The 14,475-nt window shown below is 43.8% G+C and overlaps 1 protein-coding gene across 1 annotated transcript in view; it reads right to left on the reverse strand.

The window, feature by feature from the left end:
* ENPEP (glutamyl aminopeptidase) overlaps positions 1 to 9,719 on the reverse strand; it is an 86,987-nt gene extending 77,268 nt beyond the window's left edge. The window contains exon 1 of the mRNA XM_002717183.5: positions 8,792 to 9,719. Within this exon, the coding sequence (XP_002717229.2) occupies positions 8,792 to 9,432 (641 nt within the window). The 5' untranslated portion in view covers positions 9,433 to 9,719. The remainder of the gene's footprint in view (positions 1 to 8,791) is intronic.
* Positions 9,720 to 14,475: the final 4,756 nt, after the last annotated feature.

Here is a 14,475-nt window from a genome sequence, read left to right on the forward strand (position 1 = left end):
GTGTGTGTGTGTGTGTACCCGTGTGAGCAAGTGTGTGCCTTTGGGTGTGGGGGTGAGAGAAAGCAGGGAGTGGGATTACACATTCCTAAGTAATCACCATCAGGTAGGATTTTCAAATGCTGAGTTCCACTCTCTCCTAGATGCTGCAGTAAGCACTCCTGGGAACCCAGGAGAAAGAGGAATTGTCGGTCCTTTTCTCACTTTCCCGTTTTAAAAGAGAATTCTGCTTGATTGCAGACGAAAAGTGCCTTCTGAAAGGGGAGCACTGCTGAACTCCCTGCGCATGTGCAACCGAAGAGAGTGGGAGGTAAATCACAGGGACTTAGGCTGGTGCGGGGAACGTGACACGCATCAACCACAAGGGCTGCACAAGGTGCACTTGGTAAAGCTGCGGAGCCCATACGATTTGATGGGGGAACCTTCTTCTAAAAGTAAAAATGTGGGGATTCTAACTACATTGTGCTCTTGATTGGCTCACAACCCCTTCTGAATGTGTGTCTTCCCCTGTAGTGCATGGTGCCCAGAGCACATGTGGCTTCCTCTCAGGGTTGTGGAGAAGGAGAGGGAGCAGGTCACATCAGGTGATACTAGTGTATTTGAAACTCCCTTGACATTTACACAGTGAGGTTTACTTAACCCCATTCTATTTCCTTTAAATCTAGAAAGCTATCCATGCTCTCTGACATAGCACTTTCCACAATTGAACATATTTAAAGCTCACTAATTTGACTAGATCAAAGTTACTTGGAGTGTAAATACTATAGGCAACAGAATTTTTTTTAATTGCAACCTGTTATTTTTCTCATGAACTTCTGAATAATTAAAAAAAATCCCCTAGTTAAGAAAGTATTTCAGAAAGTGGGCAGAAAAGTGGAATTAAAAAAATGTTTATTTTGGTACCAAAAGATTTTGAAATCCATGCATGCTGTTTTCATATTATGAATTTTCCAGAGACTTCATATATGTAAGTATGCTAAATTCTGTCAATAGTCACAAAACTTCTCTAAATATATGCAAATTAGAGAACAAGATATGTGTGAGAGCAATACAAGACAGCTTTAGATCACAACTTTGGGAATGTATGATTGACAGATTAAAAAGTCTTCTTGAGGCACATGTTTGGCTCACTCACATCCTTCACCAGAGTGCCTGGGCTCAATCCCTGGCTCTGGCTCATGACTCCAGCTTTCCTCTAAAGTGCACCATGAAAGGCAGCAATGATGGCTCAAGTAATTGGGTCCCTGCCACCCATGTGGAAGACCTGGATTGAGTTCCCACTGCCAAGTGTTTGGGGAAGTGAAATAGTAGATGGGATCTGTGTGTGTGTGTGCCTCTGTGTGTGTGTGTGTTTCTTTGTTTCTCTACTTCTCAAATAAGTACTTTTCTTAATTTCTTTTTTTAAAATCAGATGAACTATGTAGCAACTTAATGGAAAAAGCCTGACTAATAGCACAGTATGTCCAGGAGTGGCGCTAGGGTATGTCCTGAATGATTATCATGCCACACAAATGTGCTGATGTCAACCACTTTATCATAGGGGCCTCTCCAAGCTATGTTAATAAGTCACTTTCTAGACCTAGTACACTAAAAAAAATTCCATGTAGTTTATTAATTTAACCAAGGGAAGAACAACCTCTGACTCCTGTGAGTGCATCAGATCAAGGTGACTTTAGAGAAAATTGAGCCACAGCTCAGTTTGCTGTGAATCAACTTTAAAAACAAAACCAAAAAACTACCTCGTATCCTATAAATCATCTGGCATGCTATTTCCAATGAAGACTCTCAGGCTATTCCAGTAATGTCATAACTCAAGCCAACAAAGTAAACAGCAGATCTGGGTGAAACCTTAAACAAAGAGCTCCCCATTCCAGAGAGGCACAGGGTCTGTGCAGACCAAGTGAAAAGTTCCAGAACTATGTAGGGGAACTGATCCTTGCAAGACAACCCACCAAGACAATCCAGATCTCAGTGCATTTTTCTGGTGATTTGAATGAAACAGTAAATTATTTAATTTTATCAAACAATTGCTTTTCTCCCAAGCAAAAAATATTTAAGGTCAAGTAAAAATTACTTTTTTGTTTCCTTGCTGCCAATACAAAAAGAAAGAAATTACTAATGATACAAAAAAGAAATCTGTTCTTTGTTGATAATGGAATAATATCTTAACATATTGATCCAAGGACATAATAAATAAATTGAGAGACAGCTAAAATTGCAGGATCAAAACTACATATGAGGAGGGGCATTTGGCTTGGCAGTTAAGATGCTAGGTTAAGCATCCCACATTCAAGTCCCTACGTTTGATTCCCCACTCTGACTCTTGACTCCCATTTCCTGTTAATGAAAACCCTGGGAGGCGGGGTAATGGGTCAGATAATTGGGTCCCTGCCAACCCACATGGGAAACTTGGATGTAATCTCAGCTCCTGGCTCTGGCTCCAGCTTAGCTGGCAGTATGTTGCAGGTTTTGGGGGGAGCAAACCAGCAGACACCAGTTGTCTTTCTCTTTCTCTCAAATAAAAACAAAAAACAAAATTATGCAAGCTTGAGTATACACATCCATGAATGTGAGACTACACCACACACACACCCCAAGCTTGTGTCTTTCCCTTCTAAACCAGTTCCTTCTACTCTATTTCCAGTGTTACAGATTAAAGATGAGCGCAATCTCTCAGATCACATATCTGGGAAGTCTACACCCCTAACTCTAACTCTCCATTCCCTCAGTGAACCTGCAAATCTTGTCTAGTTTCCCTCCAAACTCTCCTACCCTCTGCCATGAAGTCGCTGCCCTATCTGATCCTTTTCTCCTCTTTCCTGGATCCTTGCAATAGCTCCCATACAGGTATTGACTCACCTCTTTCCATCACCACTTACATCCAAAGAGTTACCAGTTAATCCTTCCTTCCTAACTCCTAGCATAGCTGATCTTCTCTTTCCTCCCTTAAGGTTTTCCAGAGCTATCTCAAGCTAGACCCTCCACTGGAACACCCCCCCCACACACACACACACACACACACAAATTTCTTTGTCTCTACTATGCTTTTCTGAGGTGGTGGTTTTCACTGTGGCCCGTTTTAACTCTCTCACTTTCCTTGCCTATTGTATCCCATTTCAATGTCCAAATTCAGCTTAAATCCTACTGATGGTATGAGGATACGCTGAAAACCCAAACCAGTAATCATCTGTTCCTCTTTTAAATTCTTCTTGTACTTCCTGTCAATCCCAATAAGTCTCAGTCCCTAAAGTATGAAGATTGCATTCTTAAGTCCAAAAAGATCATATCAACTCTTCCCCTCCACAGGGTGGGTAGAAGAGGAGCTTCGGGAAAATTTCCACTCTAAGTGGGAAAGTAGACGTGTCATTGGTGAAAGCTGAACTCGTTCACGGGAGAGTAGCTGTGGCAATGTGGCCTGGCCTGGCATGTGCCAGAGAACCCTAGCCATGAAGGGCAGCCTATATTAAATGTTCCCATATATTCAGTCAATAAAATTTGAGTGCTCACTGTGTGGTGGGTAGTAAAAGAGAAACATAGTCTTATCCTCAAGGACCTCAGAGAAGGTCTCGCATTCACAGAGAGTTGGGAAATTGCATACTATGTCAGTGCCTTGGAGAGCCATAATGATGTCATCATAGAAAAGCTTTGGAAAAGTCCCACAGTCAAACAACAAGAATTACAGGTGAGTGCTGGTGCAGCAGTTAAGATGCCGCTTGGGTTGTCAGCACCCTTTTCAGAACGCGAGGGTTCAGGCCCCAGCTCCACTTCCATCCTAGCTTCCTGCAGATGCACATCCCGGCAGACAGCAGGTGGTGGCTCAAGTAACTGGGTCCCCAGCACCCATGCGGGAGAACTAAGTTGAGTTCCCGGTTCCTGGTTCCTGGTTTCAGCCTGGCCCACGCCTGGCGCTTGTGGGCATTTGAGGAGTGAAAAGGGGGATGGAAGCTTATTGTTTCTCCCACTCAAAGAAATAAATTAATTAAAACAAAACAACAACCAAAAAATGTATTTATGGTATTACCCAAACTAATTTGGCCACAGAATCCCTCCTCTGCTATTCTGATAATATCTACTAAAATCCCAGGCAGCTAGGACTCCCTGGAACATACCATGGAAAATACTATGGAAGAGCAATTCAAATGCTGCAAAGAAAATGCTGAGCCTTGGAGAGGAGCAAATAACATATTTTTGAGCACTGATTGGGGGGAAACCATTTGGGAAGAGGCCTGGAAATCCTACATAACACAATGAGGAGGGGTGGGAAGAAGGGGATGTGGTCAAGGAAACATTCTAAAGGTTCCAATCCTGTTAAGACAGATGCCTCGGACCCCCCAAAGACTAGAAAGAAAGAAGATATGGGCCTCCTACCACTTCCAGCCCTCACTGCAACTCTGTCTACAGCAAGATGAGCCAGACAGCATTGCTAAGAAAGTGTACACTGGCTCCCCTCTCTTCTCCATCTCTCTCTTTGCCTTTCAATCTCAAGGGAAAGAATCTCAGATAGTTGTTTCCTTTGTGAAGTTTAAATCTTGGTTGTATCTGTAGAAAACAAGTTATTGTTGAGTGCCATGATGTTTAGTTTTCATTGTGGTTGTCCAATTAAGATACCACATTGATCACATTTAATCCTGGAGTTAAATTTTACATTGGGGCCAGCACTATGGCATAGTAGGCTAAATCTCTGCCTTCAGGGCCGGCATCCCATATGGGCACCAGCTGGAGTCCCAGCTGCTCCATTTCTGATCCAGCTCCCTGCTAATGGCCTGGGGAAGCAGTGGAAGATAGCCCAAAGCAGTGGAAGATAGCCCAAGTGCTTGGGGCCCTGCACACACATGGGGGGCCTAGAGGAAGCTCCTGGCTCCTGGTTTTGGATTAGCCCAGATCTGGCCATTGTGGCCTTTTGGAGAGAGTGAACCAGTGGATGGAAGACCTCTCTCTATGTCTGTAACTCTGCCTCTCAAATAAATAAAATAAAAATCTTTAAAACAAACAAATAAATAAATAAATAAGTTTTACATCAAGGCAGAAAGGTCAGAAAGTATAATTTTTATTGCATCCTGAAGATGCACCATTATGGTGATTTTTTAAAAGTTGTATGAACATCATATAGGATGATGTTCTGTAATAAGAGAGAATGGAGCTGTCCCCCGAAGTCACCCTTGCAGGCCTTCTATGGACTCTGTAGATGAGAGCCCCTAGAGCCTGCATTGTCAAAATGCTACTCACAGGCTTGGGAAACAAAACCGTATCTTCTACTTAGCCTAAGTGAAGTTATTGAGCAATGCCAGAACTTTTCTAAAATTGAGTGTGCAGCACAGAACTGGCAGAACTGTGGAATGTGAGAGCTTCAATTGCTTTCAGTGAAAACAGACAAACTCAGGAATACCACCCCTCAGTGAGAACGCAACTGAGCCCTGGCCTTATCAATCTCCCTGTCATTTTCTGTGAGTATTTTCCAGCCCCAAATTGGGTCAGCTGGGTCTCAGAATGGTGGCTCTTGGGTATATTTTTTATGGTAAAGATTAACTGGCACAGTCAAGTCATCCAGAGAATCAGAGTGAATAGTATGTATTTGGGTGTATGGTGCATGTTTTATAAAGATGCATTTGTTTTTGTGAAAGAGAGAGGGAGAGAGAGAAATCTCATCTTCTGGTTCACTCCCTAAATGCCCTTACAGCCAGGGCTGGGCCAGGTCAAAGACAAGGGCCAGGAACTCCAGCTGGGTCTCCTACGTGAATAGCAAGAACTTAAGTCCTTGGGCCATCATCCCTTGCTCCCAGGCACAGCACAATACATTTTTAAACATACTGATTACATAACAGAATTCATGAACGAAAACGTGTTTCGTATTTTGGGGCCTTCCTGAAGGGTTAAAACTTGACTTTATTTATTTTATAAATATTTTTTAGCTTTACTCAGATGAAATTTCTATTGTCTTGTCAACGTAAGAATAAGATTTAAAGTTTTAGCAATGATAATTTAAACTTTTGATCCTTGTTTTCACTTCACACTAACAATTTTTTCTTTAGTCTCTTTAAGGGTAGATATTCTTCAGAAAGGACTTTTCCTCTACCAAATTTACATCCACTTTGTAAAATCATAGACATTTTTTATATATTGTTGGTAGAAATGTAATTTAGGACATATTTTTTGAAAGGCAGTTCCCCATATTGTACACGTTCATGTTATATATGTATATACACACATACATACATACAAACATGTATTCATTCATATGTAGTTTTGGACAATTTTCTAGGAATTTTCTTACAAAAATATTAGAAAATCTCCCTAGATAGTTTTCTATAAAGATATTCCCTGCATTCTTTTAAGGGCTTACAGGAGAAAAAGCAGGATCAACTTAAATACCCATATTTATTCAAAAAGTTGAATAAATTGCATTATAGTGATATAATGGCCTATTATGTATTCATCAAATTATTTGTGGAAGAATAGCAAATGTCATGTTCAAGTTTTGGAGCTATACTGACAAAGCATCTTACACAACACTACACACAACATAATAAAGCCACGTTTAACTGTGTCCAGAAAAAATACTGGAAGAATATGTGCCTAAATGTTAACAATGGGTTTACTTGAGTGATGAACATACAGATGGATTTTTACCTTTTCTTACAATCTTCTCTGTTTTCTGAGTTTCCTGAGATGAATGTGTATAATTTATATGCTAAATAACCAAAGTAAATGCTGCAAGCTTCTTGATATATTTGTACTCTTTGATCTAGAAATTCTGTTTGTAGGATAATATCCTAACCTAAGGAAATAAATAGATGTACACATAAAGACATACTACAACTATGTTCTTTGCTGACTTGTCAATAATAAGAAAATACTGGAAGCAACTTAAATACCCACCAACAGGGGACCAGCTGTTAAAAATGACAGTGCATTCATGCGCTGGAGTATTGTGCAATCTTTAAAATCAGATTCTTGAAAATATTTAAGAATGAGAGAAAACGCTTATGAAATACTAAGTGAAAAGGGCAGATAGGCGGAGAGACAGAGAGACACAGTGCAATTACAATTCTACTTGCCCTGGAAGAATTTTAGAATGCACATTAATACCTTAACAGGGATTACCACTAGGTGAAGTTATTTGAAATCTGTGTTGATTTTCCTTTCTAGTGATTGTCTATGCTTTCAACAATGTAATTTTTAGCTACAGAAAAATTATGTAAACAATAAATAAACTTGTTTTACTGCTTACAATATTAAGATACAGAATTTATAGGAGCAGGAGCCCTCTAAATATATTTTCCAAATCATGTCTACTCAGTGTATCGGTGTACCACAGAGTAACACAAAGATACTTAAATATTTTTAGTCTCTGGGTCTCTCTGACAAACAATAGAACCAAAAAGTTTGTTTTACTCTGGAAGATCCATAAAACAGAGAGGAAAGGGATATGCAGGGGCTGGCCCAACTCGCATTTCCAAACTGTGACACTCGGCTGTCTTAATCATTTACCCTTTCAGAATCTAAGTAGGCAAAGGTCAGAGTAGTTTCAAGCCCAGCACACCTCGCCTCCCTCTTCAGATGCACCGGCTACATCCACAGCATGAAGCTGAAGGTTTTGAAGTGCAACAAGAGAGGTTTTGCCTTTAGCACAGTTCAAGTAACAGTCACTGCTTGATAGAAATAATGATAGATAGATAGATAGATAATAGAAGAAAGAGAAGAAGGAAGGAAGGGAGGGAGGGAAGGAGAATTTTTTGAAGTACTCTGAGGAGAAAAAATATTTGCATGTACTTAATTACTTAATACAGCTTGTATGTTGCAGAAGGTCTAAGATTATGATTGCCAGAGCTGGTGCTGTGGCGCAGCGGGCTAAAGCCCTGGCCTGAAGTACCGGCATCCCATATGGGCGCTGGTTCTAGTTCTGGCTGTTCCTCTTCCAATCCAGCTCTCTGCTGTGGCCTGGGGAAACAGTAGAAGATGGCCCAAGGCCTTGGACCCCTGCACCCATGTGGGAGACCCAGAGGAAGCTCCTGGCTCCTAGGTTTGGATCTGCACAGCTCCGCCCATTTCAGCCATTTGGGGAGTGAACCAGTGGATGGAAGACCTCTCTGTGTCTCTACCTCTCTCTGTAACTCTGTCTTTCAAATAAATAAAATAAATCTTAAAAGAAAAAAGGATTATGATTGCATATTGCATGACCCCAAAATTCCTCCATGTGCTGCCTCCACTGTGTGGACTCAATGAGTGTCTCCTGAAAGCCTGTATGTAAAACACACTTCTAACTATAAGAGAAAAAAAAAAAAAAGAACCAACCCAGCTTTCCTTCCTAGAAGACGACTAGACACATTTCCCCGGATCTCATGTAATCTTTCAGTGTCTCTTTTCTCCAAAAAGGTGGATGAAATAATCATTGACATTTACGGATTTTGTTTCACGTGGTGTAATATCACCTTAAAAGTGCAGGTTAAAAATCATTGCCTCATAGTCCAAAAATATCACTAGTGAAATTCACTAAACACATCTAGTTTTAAAGCCTGGAGAGTTTATGTAAATATTAAGCGTAGGATGCTGTGTATGGTGGTGTCTCCCAGTGCTGATTTTTGACCCCATCCAGCTCATTCACTACTTTCAAGTTTCATGATATGCTTGGCAAATACAACAGGGCACGAATTTTCTGCTTCCAGACAAACAGGCAGAACTGAAACCCAGGGCAGATAAAGATCAGACCGAGGAAATAATTAAAAGGTGGAGAGTGAAAAGAAATGGAAAGCAGACATGTGAACTTAGGACAAGTAAAACAAAAATTAATATTTACTTTGTTTGTCCGTTCTCCGTGTACGTGGTTTTATAAAACCCCACGAGGGAGCCGTTCAGCCAGCCAGCGAACTCCAAGGTCAAGAGGTAGTAAGCTTCGCCAGTGGTGGCTGGAAGCTGTTCCCCCGCCTCGACGACCAAGTACTCATGAGTCTCATACTTGAAGCACCGCCGAACTTGCACCTGCTCGCCGGAGGGTCTCTTCAGCTGCGGCAGCTGGGTGATCCTGGTCTCCCGCAGGTGCAGCCACAGGTGTTGGGTGGGCAAACTCACGTTGATGGAGATGGTCACTGTGCCCGTGTACGTGTCCTCCTCCAGCTGGGGCCTCATCTCCAGGTCATAGTGTACGGGGTTGACAGACTCCGGCAGCCTGAAATTTTTCCACTCTCCGCTGTCATCTTCACTGGCAGGGCAGACCCCCTGGTCCTGTGGAGGACGATCGGAAGGACTGGCAGAGGTTGGAAACTGGGAAGGAGACGGGGATGAGCCCTGGCCAGAGTCTGCCGAGGAGTCACACGATCTGGTCAAGCCCACGGAAAGTCCCACGATTAGTCCCACAGCCACCACCACGCCGCAGATGATGGCCACATGTTTTCCTCTGATGCAGTATCTCTTGGCCTTCTCCTCCTCGGCAAACTTCATTTCTGTTTCCGAAGTCGAGGGTTACACATAAGAGGATGTGAAATTTAACTAACTCCCGTCAGCTGACTTCCTTTTTAAAAGGAATTGGAAAGAGTCCCCTGGTTTGGCAGCCGCCTTTCGCTTTCCCCACACCTCTCTCTCGGGCTCCTTGCGTCTTGGTCTTGCTCGCTCTCTGCAGGATCCCGCCAGCTGCTCAGGGATGAGCAAGGAAACAAAGGGGGTGGGACAAGGGCTGAGTTGGAGGAGAGGACTGCCGAGAAGATCGGCCGCAGCTCCCCTTATAAACAAGGCGTCCCCACCCCTACCCCTCCTGCACCGCAGTGAGTTAAATATAAATCAGGGTTTAGCTTATCAGCCAAGGGGAGGATGATCTTCTGCCAAAGCTCTGTCAGCAGCTTTGAGGGAGAAAACCCTTGGGTAAGAGGTGTGCTGGCCATAGAAAAACTCAACCTTTGCCACCCGTTCTGATTTCTTCCTGCTGTGTTCATACTCTCTCCCTTCTCGAATTTCAGCTGTCTTATCAGGTAGCTTGCCAAAGAGGCTGCTTTCATCCTTTTATCTCATGTTCTGTAAACATCCCAATTCTGCCCTCGGAGAAGTCGTATCCTGGAGATGGGTGTTGGGAGTGAGACATGAATTCCAGACCGCGTAGGTACTCTGCTGATGATATTTGTTGAACTGGCAGAGTAGTAAAACATAGCCAGGTGACCATAAGTTAATTCAGTGAATACTGGATGAAAAAGGGGTGGGGGGTGGGGGTGGGGCTGAAGAACTGAGCCAAATTCACAATAGAGCTGGGGAAGGGGAAAGGAAATGAGAGAGAAAGCAAAAAGAGGACACTCCAAATGTTAGGGGAGATAGGTGGTAGGTTCTTGTCTCCGTGCAAGAAAGGATTCAGACGTGAGACAGAGAACAGCGGGAAGCAGGGAAGCAAGGTTTATTGGGGTAGGGCATCCGTCAGAATGGATGGGACAGAATCAGAGTGCCCGGTCACGCAGACTGGGGAAAGCCAGGTTATATGGTTTAAGGCAGCCAGGCAGGCGGCTCAGCAGAGAACTGAGTGCTCATCGTGCACTCTGTATTCAGTCAGGGGCTCCTCCTCCCCCTCCCCGTCTCCCTCCTCCTTCTCTTCCCCCTTCCCCCTTTTTCCCCTTCTCTTCCCCCTTCCCTCTTTTTCCTCTTCTCTTCCCCTTCCCCCTCCTCCTCCCCTCTCCCCCTCCCCTCCCCCTCTCCTTCCTCCTACTTCTTCCCCCTTCCCTTATCCCTCCCTCCCTCTCCTCCTACCTCCTCCCCCTCCCCCTGCCTCTTCCCCTCCCCCTCTCCCTACCCCCTCCCCCCCCCCCCCACAGAGGGTTTGCTTAGTGTGAATCAAGTGAAAATTCCTCCCAGGTTTGGAGCACACTCCAGCTGCAAAAATTGGCCTATTGGGAGCCCCATTATCAATGCAATCCTGTTATATCTGAATGACAAGGCCTGGGGGGAAATCACAATGACCTCCACGTTTATGGATACCTTACTCTTTATTTTATTTTTAAAAAAGACTTGTTTGCTTATTTGAAAGACACACAGAGGGAGATGGAAAGAGAGAGAGATCTTCCATCCACTTATTTACTTCACTTGTTTACTGTTGCTTACAACAGCCTGGTCTGAGCCAAGTCACAGACAAGAGTCAGGAACTTCATTCTGGTCTTCCACATGGGTGTCAGGATCCCAAGTACTTGGGCCATTTTCCGCTACCCTCCCAGGCACATTAGCAGGAAGCTGGGTGGAAACAGAGAAGCTGGGACTTCTACAGGGCCTCTGATACAGGGCTCAATACCCTGAGCCACAACTCTGGCCCCTTGTGGGTATCTTAGGTGCAGGCTCCCAAGTCACCTCTAACAGTAGCAATATAAAAATAATTATCAAAATGTTGAGAGCTTTTTATGTGCTAGGCACTATGCTAAGTACTTTGTAGAAGTTATTTAAAGCTTCCCAACAATACTGGTACTACTGATTGGTATGGGCTAGGCAAGGAGTTAGTTATTGAAGAGAGGAGCTGGGTGATTTCCAGTAGTCTCTATGTCTTACAGCCCTGAGTCAATAACTCCACCTCCTTGCATGCCAATTCAGCATGTCCCCTTTCCCACAATGCACCTGTGTCTCCTTTATGATGAAGATGCCATTGAGACTGAACCCTTAAAATATAAAGGCAGGATCCAAGCTTTCTTCTTTCTCCCTTAGCCCAAGATATCTTTATCTGTCCTTAACAAAAGGAATTCACTAAACTGAGGGAGTGATACAGCTGGCCCAAGAGGGTTCTAATCGCTGGACTCAAGAAGTCATTTGCTTCTCCAATAGCAAAATCCTGTTGGCAAGTATAGTTCAGCAGGGGTTGTTTATGAGAATTCCAGGTCCAGACAGGGAAAGTCAAGGTCTGGAGTGTCCCGTCCTGCGGGACAGCAACTAGGGCCGAGCACCTAGAAGGAGAACTGAAGGGGACAGGAGACACAAAGATGGCAGCAAGACAAGTGTCCTGATCAAGCTGCGATTTTATTTTTCAACCACACTCTTATATATCATAAAGGCAAGGTGTCGGGCGGGGGAAGGAGGGGCGTTTAGGAGGGCAGGACGTGGGGTGGGGGAGGGAGGGGGAGCTTATCTTGTAGCTGCAATGCTTGTGCAAGTAGGGGAAAGGTTACAAGGTCTTAAGGCACAAGGTCACACAAGGTTGCGTGATCAGTACTATCCGGCCTGGGCTGTCTAGTCCTGCCTCACTAGTTTTCCACTAAGAGGCCACAAGCTGTGTGGTCCCCGACACTGGAGCAGAAGGCATGCCACCCCGACAGACCAACTGAAGCCCACCGACCATCATAAATTCCCCAAAGAGCATGGCATCACCAACCATCAAAGGAAGGTCATGAGTATCATTGACCAGTAGTGAACTTGGACATGAGCTGATCTGCACCTTTCAGCCCCAATTTCAGTCTATAAGAACTTTTACCCCTAACTCCTTGGGGATACCAAGAATTAAGCAATAGCTGCCCAGCTTCTTGCTCTCCACTTTGCAAAAAAAAAATCTACTTTCTTCAACCACCCTGTTGTCAGTGATTGGCTTTCTGCACATTGGGTGAGCAGACCCAGATTTGGGGGTTCTATATAAGTACCTCCAACTAGTTTGAGTTATTGTTTGCAACACTATGACCCTTGCACCCTGATCTCCAATTGGAGATGCCGTGAAAACCTTCCCAGAGATCATCATGTGCACCAAACTCCACCTTGTTTGTATATTCAATTAGGGCACCACCGCCCTACTCAATAAAGGTGACCACTGAACTGGGGAATGGCTCATTTCTCTCCTCATGGCACACATCCCACCTCGTGGGGCTGCTGCGTTCACATTTGAGTTTGCTCTCTCTCTCTCTCTATCTACCTCTACCTCTTTAAGTAAATCCTGCTCCCATTCTTCTACTTTCTCTATGTTACTGCTTTGAATTTTTATCTCACACAGACGCAAGAACCTGGAATAAATTAGCTGGGCCCAAGTCTCCACAACATTATGATACCCATTTTAGACACGGAGAGACTGACATAGAAAGATTGACATTGATCAAAGTCACACAATTGATCAGTAGCAGAAAGGCCGGTTGAACCACTTATCTGAATCGAAATTCCACGTACCTAAAAGTACTACATTCCAGTGCCTCCATGCTTTGAGGAGCAGGGACATTCCAAGGTTAAGTACCAGTGAAAAACTTTGTCAGAATTTCACAAAGTACAATCCATGGTTATTAATAGATATGCTTGCAGAACAGGCAATGCTGGATTAGATAAACTGGAAAAAAAAAAAAAAAAACCCTGCCCACCATTCTCTCAGTGCCTCCAGATGGTGACACACATTGTAAGGCTCCCAGAAAGGAAACACCATGGAGTAATTTCCACATTTAGTCGACGGCAGAACTTTTTTTGGTGAGGTTTCTTTAGAGGCATTGTGTTCCATGGAGAACGCTCTTAAGAGGTTCTACTTTGAACTGCTCTAAATTTAAAATGGGATTCTTGGCTAATGCCTTCCTACGGCAGGTAGACTGATTCAGAAGATCCACATTGAAATCTTTACTTAGCATAGAGTTGATTTTCTATATATAAAGGTAGGTAAAAATGACTCTTAATGAAGAATGGGGTGGGAGAGGGAGTAGGAGGTGGGACAGTTTGGGGGTAGGAGGGTGGGTATGGGGGGGAAGAACTGCTATAATCCAGAAGTTGTGCCTATGAAATTTATTAAATAAAAACTATCTATAAAAATGAATATGTAGTGTACTTCTCAGTCTCACTCAGAAGTTCAGTTTCCAGCTTTTCCCCAGGGCTCTAGGAATTATACATTCCACAGAAACCACTGGGCCTCCTGTGGACTCTGATGCTGCTGGCTCACTGGTGCGTTACGACCTTTTCTAAAAATGTCTCTGGGGGCTGGTGCTGTGGCTCACTTGGTTAATCCTCTGCCTGCAGCGCTGGCATCTTATATGGGTGCCGGGTTCTAGTCCCGGTTGCTCCTCTTCCAGGCCAGCTCTCTGCTGTGGCCAGGGAGTGCAGTGGAGGATGGCCCAAGTGCTTGGGCCCTGCACCCCATGGGAGACCAGGAGAAGCACCTGGCTCCTGGCTTTGGATTGGCACAGCACCTGCTGTAGTGGCCATTTGGGGGGTGAACCAACAGAAGGAAGACCTTTCTCTCTGTCACTCTCTCTCACTGTCTATAACTCTACCTGTCAAATAAAATTAAATTAAATTAAATAAAAAAATAAAAATGTCTCAGCAGTGAACACAACTCTGATTATTTGGCTGGCCCTTTATTCCTTTCAGTTTTTTGTTGTTGTTGTTGTTGTTGTTGTTTTCCTGATAGTTGCACCCTATAGCTCAGTCACATAACAAACAAAACTGCTCAGCTACATTCCCAATGAAGGAAGCAGAACCTGCAAACTGGGCTGTCTTAATCCAGGAACAAGGAGGATCTAAATAAGTCTCTCTGTCTTGCTACAATCTCCTTATATGCAACTGTGAAAATTTATA

Source organism: Oryctolagus cuniculus, chromosome 8, assembly GCF_964237555.1.
Source record: "Oryctolagus cuniculus chromosome 8, mOryCun1.1, whole genome shotgun sequence".
Classification (NCBI taxonomy): domain Eukaryota; kingdom Metazoa; phylum Chordata; class Mammalia; order Lagomorpha; family Leporidae; genus Oryctolagus; species Oryctolagus cuniculus.